The sequence below is a fragment of the Crocodylus siamensis genome, chromosome 2, assembly GCF_052110815.1.
Source record: "Crocodylus siamensis isolate JL-2025a chromosome 2, ASM5211081v1, whole genome shotgun sequence".
Lineage (NCBI taxonomy): Eukaryota > Metazoa > Chordata > Crocodylia > Crocodylidae > Crocodylus > Crocodylus siamensis.
In genome coordinates this window covers 23181668-23196216 of record NC_143396.1, presented here as the reverse complement: position 1 = coordinate 23196216, position 14549 = coordinate 23181668, and the positions used below count along the sequence as shown (strand labels likewise).

The window sequence follows — 14549 nt, the reverse complement described above, 5'->3', positions numbered from 1 at the left end:
CTCTTTCCTTCTTCACACAGACAGACACAGAAATCATCCTCTTTAGTATGTATTTAATATCAGACATTAAGTTGGAGGTGATATGGCAATTCAAACAAAGCAAGTCTTAGAAAAAGATTTTTATGCAATGGAAAATACACCTATCTAAAAAGGGGAGGAGCAGTGTGTCAGTCTGTCACCACATCCTAATCGACAAGAAGTTTATAAGGATTCCAGTAGGATCACATGATGCATTCCTTCTCTCTGACAGTATATTCACATAACCTCAAGCCAAAGATTCCTTAAGAGATAAGTTTAATCACCAACCACAACAAAGAATATAAATCACTATTTTATCTACTGTGTTATGTCACTTATAATTACAGTGGGAAAACAGTCTCAGGGCCTAGATGGCCTGCAGAAGAGTAAGACAATGGAATAAATTAAATCTGGATTAAGAGAGAATTGTTTACCTTGTTTTTTTCTTCAGCCTTGGCTGCCTGTCTACAGGCTGGATGCCAGATAGAAGTACCTGTAAATTAAAACCAGCACTCTGGTTAATTATTTCCCCCCAGACAGCAGTGTTACTAAAGCACGGCACACCAATGTACAGTAGCTTGAGAAAACCTGAGTGAAATCCTGGTAAGTCAATGGAAGTTTTACCACTGACTTAAACAGGATTTAATGTCTGACTGCTAAAAAAAGGGGACAATCTTGTAATATTAAGAATTCATTTAAAACTTCTTTTTAAAAAAAATCTTTAGACCAGATGCCCACCAAAAAGCAAAATAAACAAAAAATGCCCTTTTTGTCCTAACTACCATGTAATACCTTGGTCCTGATACTCAGCTGGTATTTCCTGGTAAAATTGTACTGACTTCAGTAGAGATATGTCTATTTATACTGGTTGACAATCTGTGCCTTTATTTGAATTGATCATGAAATTAACTTCATCTTGCATTCCCTACCCATATGTCCTACATAAATTAAGTACCATTGTTTTAGGTCACTTATGAAAAAGAACAGGAAATGAGAAACAAAAGTAAATCAACCCTTGTAATACAATAGAAGTATATCTTTTAAGGCACAGAAGGAGTCATAAAAACAAAACAGTAATCTTTTATTTGAACTCATTAGCAATCATACTTCAAGAGGGAGCACAGATCCATCCAGGATTCAAAGTTTAAAAAGAGCAACTTTCACAAAGTTAATAAAGGATGCTGGAGTAATATGCAAATCTTTTAGGCAAAGAAGTGTAGGTGCTTTTCCCTGAACAATAATTGAGCATTATAACTACAATAGCAAGCCCATTCTCAAACAGAAAGCTGGAAATCAGGAAATATATCCTGATAAGTCAGTATGAGTCTGTATCCATAGGGGAAGAGGCAATTTCCCACATATGTATATGAAAAGATCTCAAGCAACCCCATTAATTCTCTATGGATTTTAATCTTCCAGGTAGCCAGATCCTTAGGGCGTAGGCAGAAGAGGCAATTTTCCCCCTATCTGGCCACATAAAGCAGTCTATAGTTGTGACCAAACACAAGTGCATTGAATGAGGGTTCAGATGAAGATACTTCAAAACATAGCACCTTCTGTAAGTTGTATCTGCGCTGCCTCCCAACCTGTTGCTGTTTTTAGAATGGGACGGGGGAAGGGACCTGTGGTTAAAAAAAAAAAAAAAAAGTACTAAAAATAGCAGTGCAGCATACATGGTAGCAGCATGTGCCACCAGAAAGTGGAGCCTGGCCAGCCAGAGCAATGCTTTCACTGCTGGCCAGGCTCTGAGTGGCCGGCTTGGCACTGCTGCTGCCCCAGAAGGCACCAAGGACCCCAAGTAAGAATGCTAGGGCCAGCACAGGTGCTGGCCTCAGCTTTACCTCTCACCTGGGCTCTTTTGCTGTGTGCCAGAGCACATGTGCAGGGGTATGTCTGGGGACAAATAGCAGTGGTACATATTTGTGTTCCTATTTGTCCCATAGAAAAAAAGTGCTTCTGCATGTGCACGTTCATGGAGATGAGCCCTGTGAGTGAAATTTGGCTCAGAATCTTCTCTAAGCACAATACCATGACTTAGCATTGTCACTTATGAAGAAGCCTCTTTTTATACACAGTCACAAACACACGTTTAGCCCAAATCAATGACAGATTCAAGACTGGACACTTGTGTTGCCATGCCTCACACTTTGGCTTGGATGCCCTGTTTGTATATGCCCTTTGACAATATTCAGTTAATATTTATTATTATTGTTATTATTAAATTAAATTAATCTAAATGGTCCCATCCAAGGTCAATGATGAAGAATTACAGGGGTATGGGAACTAGTTGCATACTGAGAGAGTGTATCTACATGTGCAATTACCCCTTTGTAATAAGCTCTCATGTAATTTGTGCTTGAGTCAGCTGCTCCTGGACATGCATTCGGGATTTCAGCAGTTTTAGCTCAGACAGAGCAGCCCTGGGCTGGTAGAGGGCTTGGAGGTCAGCCCCAGGCTCTGGGTGGCAGTGTCAAGTGACAGGGGAGCTGGATGGGGCATAAGAGGGCTGGCAGACAACCCCTGCACTGTAGCACCCTCATGCCTCAGTCAGCCCTGGTCACCATATACAGGTATCCTGGACAGTACTATTCTACAGTGGAGTTTATTAATTTACTATGCCCTAATATGGATACATGTATAGAAGGTGATGCTTTACTGTGGAGCAGATTAGTCAACTAATGCATGTGTAGATGGACTCAGGCTTAAAATACAAAAATTCTTCTATTAAAAAATGAGTGACTGAGGAGGGATATGATTTAGATCAGGGGTGTCCAACCTTTTTTGAATGTGGGGCTGGATCATGAAATTTTATCACCCAGTGGGCCGGCGAGCCATATTCAAACACCCTCTGTCCTGGACCCTGCCTGTGTAGCCCTACTGCACCTGCCTGTTACTGCAAGTTTCATGGTAGCTGCTGGTGGGCAGGGGCAGGAGGGACCCATTCAGCATCCAGCCAGCTACTGCCTCAGAGACTGAAGGGGAGAAATAAATAGCTCCGCAACTCCAGTCCCTCAAGCAGTGCAGCCCCATGAGCCGGTGCTGCCTGAGGGAGGCTGGAGCAAGGCGGCCTCTGCAGTGCAGCCTTTCACCCGCCTGCCTGCATGGCCCCGCTCACCGTGGTGCCTGGCTGCCTGCGCACGCAGCCCTGGTGGCCTCAGTTCTGCGAGCCCGGAGTGTGGGATCCGGCAGACACTGGATCCCGCTGCCTTGCCCCACAGAGGTCACACCAGGACCCCGCCTGCCGAGGCCCCCCCCGTGCTGGCTTCCCACATGCTGCTGGGGATGGGAGGAGGCCAGCCAGGTTGGCACCAGTCAGCAGAAGAGGTGGCGGAGCCTTGTGCCACTTGGGACTGACTGGCGCAGGCAGGGGGAAAATGCAGCTGAGCCCCTGCTGCTCTGGCCGGGCTCGTCCCGTCCTCAGTGGCACATGGTTCTGCTGCCGCTTCTGCTGGCCAGTGCAGACCTGGCCAGGCTCTTACTGTCCCCAGCAGATTGTGGGAAGCCAGCTTCAACTCATGCTGCTCCGGATGGGATGGACCCAGCCGGGTCAGCACTGGCCAGGAAAAGTGTCATGCAGCTGAAGTTGGCTTCCCACGTGCTGCTGGGGATGGGAGGAGCCGAGCCGGGTCTGCACTGGCCAGCAGAAGTGTGCTGCTCGGGACAGAACGAGTCCAGCCGGAGTGGCAGGGGCTCAGCTGCGTTTTTGCCCCTGCCTGCACCAGTCAGTCCTGAATGGCACATGGCTATGCTGCCATGTCCCACAGCAACATGTGGGAAGCCAGCTTCAGCTGCGTGCTGCTCCGGATGGGACAGACCTACCCAGGTCGGCACCAGCCAGCAGAGGCAGCGGCGGAGCCATGTGCCTCTCGGGACTGACCAGCTCAGGTAGGGGGAAAATGCAGCTGAGCCCCTGCTGCTCCGGCCGGGCTCATCCTGTCCCGAGAGGCACATGGCTACTCTTCCCACATGCATCGTGTCAGCAATGTCAAGCTGACGTGGTGTGTGTGGGAACCTTGTCCCTTCCCCAACCCTTTAGCAGCCATTAGGAAGATGCTGAGGGGCTGGGGTAGGGACAAGGGGTGGGAATGAAAGTAAACAGTGTTTACTTCTGTTTCCCATCACAGCACCATGGGCCTCAGAAAATGCCTTGGCAGGCCACATGGCAGCCCGCGGGCCATATGTTGGACAAGACTGATTTAGATGTATAAAATGATGAATGATGTGGAAAAAGTGAATAAATAATTGTTATTCACTATGTCGCATAATACAAGAACTAGAGGCATTCTAAGAAATTATCAGGAGGAAGATGTAAAACAAACAAAATTAAATACTTCTGAATAAAATGCATAATTGACTTGTGAAGCTCATACCTATGGGATATTCTGTAGTCCCCCACAATTGTAACCTCCGTATGGTGCTATCTCTAAAAGTATGACTGATAATGACTGGAACAGTATGACAAGGGAGTGGCCACACTATCCATCCTGTTTATACTCTTCCTCTAAAGTACTCGCTACTTGGAATTTTCAGACAGGATAATGAGCTAGATGGACCTTTGGTCTCATCTAGCATGGCAGTTTTTATAGTTTTAATTTTTTAGAAAAAATGTAAGGGCTGATTGATTTTCTTGTGCGTGTTCCAAATAAAAATAAGAAAAATAATGCTACAATCATACAATAATGTTATTTCTACAGTGTTTGGGGGATGAAGACAATCAAAATATTGTTAAAATAGGTATTATTGGGTTTTTTGTATTAACGAAAACAGAGCTAATAAAATTGTTCAGTGCTGTTTCATTAAGAAAGTGAATTCATAGAGGGAGAGTTGTGAGTACAGGAGGGTGAAGTGAAATAAAATTTAAATACAACACTCAACAAAAAGAAAAAGAGAGGGGGAAGAGGACCAGGGAGAGAAACTTAGCATAGAAACTTAAGACTCGGAAAGAAAATAGTATATATAAAAATCAAACAAAACTGGCAGTAGGCTCAGTGTTTAGAGGGAAGCTTTGTATAGCTATGCCAAATAAAGAATTATTCATAAATCGTAAAAACAAGAGAGATAATTACGATTGCTCACTATGATACTCTGCAGAATACAGGCCATCAAAACTTACTAAATAATTACATAATTTCTACATGACTCTGCATAGCAATACTAATCCTAAGCTTTCTCTTTTTTGCCCTCAGTCCCTGTTTTCTCAGGCTCTGCCAGCCTTAAGGGCTAGATTCATGGCCTCCTTCCACCTCTAAAGCCATGCCCATGCCTTGCAGGTGGTACAAGTTATCACTGTAGTGGGGCCTCACACCTCTCTTCACTGCTTGGTCCTCTGGACACAAAAGCCTTGTTGGGACTTTGGCCTTCCTATACTTGGCCCCTTTCCTCCAGCTGCATCCCTTGGCCCAAGTTGTACCATTATGAGTCCCACCCCTGGTCTTGCCCTTTGTGGTCTATGGCTGGCCTTCTTGATTTCAGGCCGCCCCTATTCTTTTCCCTGGTTCAGGCTTTGGTCCTTCTGGCTTCAGCCTGCCTATGTTCACCCTCACCAGGCTGTGGGCTCTGGCCCTCCCAGCCTCAGCCCCCGCCCCCCCCCCCCCAACTGACCTCTCTCCCATTTGAGCTATTGGCCCTCTGTGTCTTGTGCCTCTGTCCCCAGCAAGTGCCAAGACCTCCTGCATCTCTTGGGCAGCCCTGTTGTTTGTGCCCCTGACTCTGGCAGTACTCAGTAGCGTGCCTCTATGGCACTTCCATGGCCTCCTCATCACCCCTTATAACCACACCCAGTTTACCGGTACAAACGGGAACATAAAAAAAAGCTGTCACTTTAACCAAACCTGCCCTGCTTGGGTAAACAAACATTAGGAACAAAAATTATGGGAAGCAGTGACTTTAAGAAAACCCTCCCCTCTTTGTGGCAAAAAATACACATCAGGCTGCTCTTGCTCCCTAGGCTCTCACGACTCTGTCTCCAGCATTCTCTGCCAGTCAGTCTCTCCCAGCTTGCTCTTTCTCCTTTGAGCACCAGCTCCTGCCCTCCCCACCCCCCCATTGCTCAGAGAGCGGGTTTTTAAGTGCCTTGGAGCATGGCCCCTTCTAATCAGGTGACTCTATCTTTGGCATAGCGTTTGCTCTTTAATTCTAACATGTGGCACTCCCCAGCTACAGCAGGGCTTTGCCACCTGTGGTCTCTTTGTTAGTAACAGGAGCCTTTGGCTTCCTGTTACATTGACACAAACTTTCTTGACTCACCAAACTTTTCGAACTTTCCAATGTCCTGATCCAAATTCTATTTAAGTTGAAAAAAAAAATCCCCATTAATTGCAATAGCATTTGAATTAGCCTCTTTCGATCATTTATGTTTGAGCTAATAGCATGTGGTAGAGATGATTTGTTAGGGTTTTCTCTCAGAAAAAAATCTAAAATTACTTATATAAACACCCTGAATTTTTGTTTTACAAAAGTTTGTCTATTTGGCAAAAATGTCTCTTTTCTCAAGAAAGAGAAAACTTACATCAAACAATATAATGATAGAAAATTTCTAATGCATATTTACATATCATCTTTATTAAGGAATTCTGTGAAATCCACTAAACATATATTATGATTCTGGCACTGCAATTGTATTACTTATATGGCACTACAATTGATTGACAGCTGTTACATAGACATTGCATACTTAAGTTTTCTTAACATCTAATGAATAGCCACAATCCCTCCTTGCTAGTTTATAAGAAGTGGAAAAAGGGCAAATCATAAATTAACATTTTTAGTTGTCAAGAGTGTGTAACTCGGCGGATCAGTGATTCTGGCAGTCCAAAGGATGCCATGAAGTTTATACAGGTTTTTAATGGAAATAACATTCTAGATTGTAGATATTAAAAACACAATACTGGTGTTGACATGAAAAATCCTTTGGATCTGAAAGTGCAGAAAACATGAGACCCCAACCAAAAGCTTCGATCTAAACCGCCCTGAAATGATTGAATTTGGATTTAGAGCAAAGATTAGCATATACCAATCTTGCAATATTGATATATGGGGTTAAACTGAAGCCTGGCATTGAAATTCACCCAGCCACTGAAGGTTTTGAAATCTGGAAATACATTTTGTGGCTTGGCATCAACTCTAAGGTTCATTTTACCCTTTGTAAAGAATAAACACAATGAATGATTCTACTATACCATTCTCACTTAAATAGTTGTAATATAGAGCTGGGAAAACATAAACAGTACATTAATTAGTATAGCAACCCATTAGCTATTTCGTCCCCATTTTGTTTCTCTTTCTGTTTTGCTGTGAAAATGAATTACCAATGAAAGGCAAAATTAAAAGTTGGAATCCCAAGGGATTTCATGTTATATTAATGACTAACATTATACAATTTAATGGTTTAAGTATTTTTATTTTGATAAATTAGAGCTAATTTACCAAAATATAACATATCTGTTATATACGGCCAATTTACTTTAAAGTAAACCTGTCTTAAATATATTCGGTGACAGTGGGTTACTAGCACTGTATTTACTACAGAGCAAATCCTGGTTTTGTGTCCACTACCACTGAAGCTCTCCTGAAAGAGAAATCAGGATAGCGTGAAATCTGTTGTACAAGGTAGAGGCAGGATCCTGTGTAGTAAGGAAATCCACAGGGGCCACCCCTCAACCAGAAAGTTATGCTTTGGATGTGACATGGTCAAGCTAGATTTCCTTCTCTTACCTGAATGGGGAATGGTTGTTATCTATGTTTCAGGATTGCAGCAGCAGTTACAGACCTGCTCTACAGCCTGAAAAGGATAAATCCCATACTACCAGTGTGGATTTTTCCCTATGGATACATTACTACTGCAGAAAACTCCATTTTCTGCATTTCAGAGCTTATGGAAAGTTTCTGAACTTCACTCTCTATTGCTTCCATCTGAAGAATTTAAATAATTTTCTACTGCTCACTTTTTCCACGTCTTCACACTTTATATTTGATTTATAGGACCTGGGTCACAGCAAAGAACCAGAAGCTTCAGTGACTTACATCTGCTTTACATACACACCCTTCCTTTGTGTGGTATAAATTAAGAAAATATCTGAAACACTGGTGCTGTATCCAGATGCTTGTGTGAGTGGTGCCTGTCTTACAAATGCAGATATATTAATCAAGTCATTAAAAACATACAGATAATGATAGCAACTGACTTTTTTGTTTACCTTGAAGATACATTTCTTCTCCTTCTGCAAACATCTGACTGCACCTGACACATCGTGCACACGTGGGGTGATAGTGTTTTTCTCCTGCCTGTTGGAAAAAAAGTACAGCTAAATTATGTGCAATGTTTAGGCAGTCCTGCCTATCCTAGGTAGTGCTGTAATTAATGGACTGATTGCACTTTAGATGTTCAATTCATTCTTCTTCCAAGTCATTTTCTTTCAAACTAGAGAACAATAGTAATTCCAGTAAATTAGTTAATAATAGAATAATAGTAAATAATATTATTGGTAAATAATATTATTAAAACAACACTGCTGATTTTGGTTATAGAAAATTCACCCTTGAAAATGAAGTCATGGACTGGTCTGCTTCTAGAAGTTAGTGCGCAGTAAACTTGGATGTGAATTGATAGTTTTCCATAATAGCTCCTGCTATGAACAGTTTTAGTGTGCACAAATTGCAGGATAGCATAGGATGTGCCTGCATGGGGAAGTTATTGTATTGTAAACTGTGATGTGGATTCAGTGCACATTAGCTTCCCAGCCCACATGGGTGCACTCATAGGTGAATTGACGATTTTCACAAGAGGGAGTAGAGATGGTGTGGTGCCGCTTCATATATAACATAGACTACAGAGCATATCTTTTTCTCTAGTTAAAAAGAAACTAGACACTTTACTAATAAGGGGCCTAGGGCTACATTACTCAGTTTAAGATTGAAATAAAAACAACTATAACTTTATTGGAATGTGCATTAATTTGCTATATCATGTGTTATGTATAAAAACACAACAAACTAGGCAAAAAATAATCAAGAGATGTTGTTTCATTAATACTGTAGTCAGTAAAATTAGATATACCTCTTTTTCAGACTGATAAAGCAAAATCTAGCATTCTTGGGTGTCTTGATAGCGCATCCAATTCTACACTGGATGCATCTACACATGTGGTTTATTATATATGTGGACTAATTAGCTCCAAAAGAAGGAATCACTCTCTACATGAGTGCTGATATTAGGGCATGCTAAATTAATTAACTCTGCCATAAGACAGTACTGTTGGGGACAGTACTATGTTATGGCTGAGTAACTAACTGCTGAAACACTCTTGTAGTTGGTGACGGGGGCTGGCTGCAGCATGAGGGAGCTAAAGTGTGGGGGACGCCTGCCATTCAGACCCATACTTTAGCAACCTTGTGCCACAGCCAGTTCTTCATCCCAACACTGGCACCCAGAGCCAGGGGCTGAATCCTGAAGACCCCTGCCCACCCAAAGCTTCTCTGCCTCAGCTCTCATTGCTGTGGTCCTGAGCGCATGTGAAGACACTGTGCTCGGGAGCAGCTGACTCCAGCACAAGCTGCACCAGAGTTTATTCAGTTTATTATGCACTAATTTCATGTGTAGATACACCCACTAAAAGGTACTTTTACACTTGAGTTAATAAACTTTAGCTAGAGATAAAAACAGCTTGCAGGGCTTTGAAATAGGAGCTACATTACCAGGAGCAGCTAACACACAGTAGAACTGCAAAAGAAAGGATAGCCTAATTAGTGGATCATCAGCATTAAAAAGGAGAGAGGGTCATTAACACCTGTGAAATGAATCCTTTAGAAAGAATTGGGTAGATTATAATGAGCCATGACATCAAGTGACTCCCTCACCGCTACCTGATTAGAAATGCTGCTGGCACTGCTAGTCAGCTGGTTTTAAACTTTGGGTGGATCAGGAATCACAGGGTGGTGCAACTGCACCATTCCTGCCCCCTAACCCTTCACATGGATTTGCCCCTGGAGCCATTTTCATGTGCACAAAGACCTCCTTTATGCAAAACAGTATATTTCACTTTCCAATTATAGTACACTACCTAACACTTAGGGCACTTGTACACATGAAGGTGGGGCCATGTACAGGTGACAAAGTGACGAGAAATCATCATTTGTCTAGCATAATGATGCCACTGCAGAGGGAAAGACTGGGGCACTGCCACCATGGAAAGAGGTACCAGGGCCCCCCACAGCTCATGGGCTGCTGGCAGCTCAGCCCCTGACCACAGGAGAGGTGGGTGGGCTTCCATCTCAGTGACGGAAGCCCCTAAATTGAAACAGTGGGTCATAATTAAAAACCCCCAAATTAAAAATTTAGGGGAACTAAACCCTCCTCATGTGCTCCTAGTGCACACTGAAAATATGTCTCTGCTACACCTTGCTGTGACAGACTGTATATGCTCCACAGGTACTTGCTTTTGAACCATAAGTAGTGTAGCTGCACCAGTGCTGCATTCTTTGCATGCTAATAAGCTCTGCTTCTCAGACCTGTGATTGAAGGTTTGTTGTTGGGAATGAACGCAGCGTCACTGGGGCTACACTACCTTCTGCTTGGGAACTACTGAATGCAGGGCTGGCACTGTGGCAAGGGACAGAAGTTACACATAAACTAGTTTAAGTACTCAGAAACTGGTTTAAACCCATAACAAAACAGAAGTTCAGTGCACATAAACCAATTTTAAAATGGCCGAAACTGGTTTAAGATAAACCTGGTTGAATGTAGTATCAGATTTAACTGATTTGGGTCAAAGCAGTTTATGGAACTTCTGTCCCAGACACCTTCCTGGTTTAAGTTAAAACTTAACTTAAACCACATCCCCACATGCTCTGCAGCCTGGGAGCGGGTGGATTTCCCCAACTTCTTCCTTCTCCGCCAGGGAATTGACCCAGCTACCAGCTGGGGCAGGAGAGTAAAGCCCCAATGCCCTCTTCTGGGCATAGGGTGGGCATTTCCCACTCCCGCATCAGCTGGCAGGGGCAGTGGGGACTGGCTTCCAGGTTGGCACAAGACTGACGTGGGCAGCAGCTCTGGTCAGGAGGCACTGGACAGCTGATGCTCTGACCCGGTTCCAGCAAAGCGGCAGTCCTAGGGGTTGTGCTCACTTGGCAGCTCCTGGGACAGCAGGAGGGGTCTGGAGTCGGGGTGGGAAAGGGAGAGGGAGGGAAAGGAGGCTGCCATTTTTCCTCCCCACTCCCTTCTCAGAGCACACGTCCCTGGGTGATTGGCTCAGCTCTCAGCTGCAGGGAAGCCTGCAGTCCCACCTGAGCCAGGAGCCAGCATCATCACCTGGGCATGCCCCCCCTTCCCTGATCAATGGGCCAGCTAAGACGGAAGTAGGGGGAGAAGAGCCCCCATTATGGGCTGGGCACAGCCTGGCTGAGGATCCAAAGCTGGGGGAGGGGGCTCCCCCCCCTCCCTCCTCAGCCAGCCTGCCAGCCAAGCAGGGGATGTGGCTGAGTGATAGGGATGGCTCCCAGCTCAGGCAGGGAATAAAGCCCCCACTGTAGGCTTCCCCACAGCTGGGAGCCAGGCCAATCACATGGCCACGCTCTGTGCTCAGCCAGCAGGCCAGCTGAGGAGGGAGTAGGGGGAAAAACAGCCCCCACTGAGGGCTTCCCACCCCCTGTCAGGCACAGCACAGCTGGGGGTTCAAATCCAGGCAAAGGGGCTGTTTCCCCTCTACACCCTCCTCAGCCAGCTCAGACTGAGGAGGGGGCATGGCTAGGGGGACTGACTCTGGGTACAGGGAGAGAGGGAAAGAGGAGACCTGCTGGGGGGCTTCCGTCTTCCCCCTTCGTGGGGGAGACCCTGGCTGGGGTCAGGGGTGGATTTCCTCCCAAGCCCACTCCTCAGCTGGCCTGGACTGAGGAGGAAGCAGGGCTAGGAGGACCAGCTCTGGCCACAGGGAGAAAGGGAGAAACACCCCACTGGGGTCTTCCCCCTTCCCCAGTGCAAGGGAGACCATGGCTGGGGGTCTGGTGGGGAATGTCCCCCCATCCCCTCTCCTCAACTCATTGGAGGCTAAAGAGGGGGCCTGGCTGGGGAAATCACCCATCTCCCTACTGGCCAGCAGGCTGGGAGGTGAATTCTAGTTCTCCCTGGCTCCCTTTCACTTTTGAAAAGCAAACGTAAATTCACTTTTTTTATTGGTTCAATCCAAACAGTTTACCAAAACCTGCAAAGATTGAATCAATTCAGCCTTGGGCTTTTGATTGTCTGTTTCTAGCTTGTGTGTCTCTGCATAGGGCTGTCTCATATTGTTGTTATACACTAACAGTTCTCCCTCTACATTCACACCTTGACTGACTGCACATTCACTTTCCCATTTAGACAAGTCCATGCTTTTGATAGTGGGTCATTCTGATGCTATGTAAGTCACTAAAGCAATGACATTAATAATTCAGCAACTGTAACAAATTAAGCTTTCTAGCTAACTTCTATTCCCTCTGAGGCGTGTGTTACAATAACTTGATATTGCAAACTGTGGACAGTGCTTTATTTTAGTACATATGCATATGGAATCCTAGTCCTGCTGAACTCAACTACTATTGATTTCAACAGCTTCGGTCTGAGGCAGACCAACTATCTCTAATATCAGGTGTGAATTCAGAAGGACTTTACCTGAGGAAATATAGGATTTGGCTCTATGTAACATGCTTTTTCTTCTATTCACTTGGAAAAGCATGGTGGAAAATAAGCAAAAGAATTCTATAAAGTTTGCATATCTGCATGTGCTGCTAGGGTGACATTGTTACTGTGTTGTGATTTAGTACTTTAGTACTGGTGCATGGTTATTTTTAGCAGCTATTTCACTACAGTGGTGCCCTATACTGGTGGAGTGTGTCACTATGGGAAAGTAGCTGCTGATCATGCGTAGATGATCATGGACACTATGTTTCCATAGCAAGTTGCTACGGTGATGTAGCATCACGTGTAGATGCCCCAGTATTAACTAATAAAAGTACCAATACAAGACAACTAACATACTAGTAGCTCATTCAGTTAACATCAAGTATGGTTGCTCTTCTGATTATCTATTAAAGTGACCTACAAAACTGCATTAGCTTCAAGTTCCTTGGTACTTAGTCCACATGTCTTATATAAAACAAAAGAACACACTATTAGCACCCAGAAAATAATTAATCATAAACATGACCCACTGGTAGAAATATAAACATTGTTACTAGGGGGATGATCCTGCCTGCTTATTCTTGACTGACTAAAATGTCAAATGTTCAAAAAGATTAAACCACAGAGATCAGATCACTCCTGGTCTATCAATTTTTCAGTCATTAACAATATAAATACTCAGGTGTGATGAAATCTGGTATAAAGTGTGTCTTATTTTCTTCACTGGTTTTGACTTGTTTAAATCCTGAAAAGCTATTCCTATACATATGTGTAACGGTACCAAGGAAGAACACAAAATTATCTTATTTAAAGAATGCTTTGTATATTTGGAATAGGATCAGATACTGGAGAATGATTCTAATAGTGTTAAGGGAGGTGCTGTTTGGGAAATCAGAGATACTGTATGCCTGAGTAGGAATAAAGAACCATACAAATGTGTGTCCTGGCTCCAAATGGCAATTTATAATACAAAATGAAATGTGTAAATGAAGAAAATTGATCTGTCAGATGGTAAATCTTTTTGCTGAACAATACAGTGAACTAAATGATGAAAATAACAGCATGGTAAAGGGCTAGCAATACTTCTTTTTAGCTACCAAAAATGTAAAGTTTAAATCTGACTTTTGATTTTATCTGTAGGGAGCATCACTGTATCTGGTGATTGATATTTAGCTATATTTCAGTTTAGTCATTTTTACTGCTTTTTTGGACTTAATTCTCCAAGGTGCTAAGTAACTTCTGTAATGCTATACATGGAGGGTACTCCAACCCTGCTATCTCAGTGCCATAATGTATCATAACAGATGTATCAGAAACATAGAGTTTTAATATTGCTTGTATGACTACACTTTAGAGCACAGTGGTGATCTAAATGAAACTGGATACACTTAAACTTGTAGTTTAAAGCCAATATAAGTCCATGTCTCTTGAAAGATTGGTGTTATGTAGGCAAATGCTAATAGAATGCACAGTCTTAGTAATCTAATTGATTCTGCTAACAATTTCCACCCTAGCTAAAAATATCTAAGTGAATTCAATTATCTTTTGCTCAAAGAAATTATCAAAGTAAGTTCTGAAATACCTTTCCCAAATTTCAAGACTAATTAAGTGCATAATTTCAGTCCCCTCACAAGTGCAATAGCTAAATTCTAATTAGTAGCTATGAAAAGAAAACAGAGACCTCTCTTTTCATCTTACGTATCACCAGAGTAAAAACATCCAAGCCAAAAGACGATAAAGAGCCTGATTCTGTATAATTCCACTGGATAATGGATACTTAATCTGCATAATTCCACTGGATTCTATAGGATCACTCCTGAAGGACCCTATTTTCTATATGGCCAAATGAGCTGCAGCAAAGATTTCAGTTAAAACGCAGGAA

The 14549-nt window shown here is 43.4% G+C and overlaps 1 protein-coding gene across 12 annotated transcripts in view; it reads right to left on the bottom strand.

The window, feature by feature from the left end:
- The window catches only part of ABLIM2 (actin binding LIM protein family member 2), a 270175-nt gene that overhangs the window by 96212 nt on the left and 159414 nt on the right, over positions 1 to 14549 (bottom strand). For 9 of the 12 annotated variants that reach the window (XM_090035514.1, XM_090035516.1, XM_090035518.1 and 6 more), the window contains exons 7-8: positions 8202 to 8301; positions 453 to 511 (exon numbers count right to left, since the gene is read on the bottom strand). In XM_090035514.1, the coding sequence (XP_089891640.1) occupies positions 453 to 511; positions 8202 to 8301 (159 nt within the window). The remainder of the gene's footprint in view (positions 1 to 452; positions 512 to 8201; positions 8302 to 14549) is intronic. The other 3 variants (XM_090035517.1, XM_090035521.1, XM_090035526.1) reach the window with 1 other exon arrangement.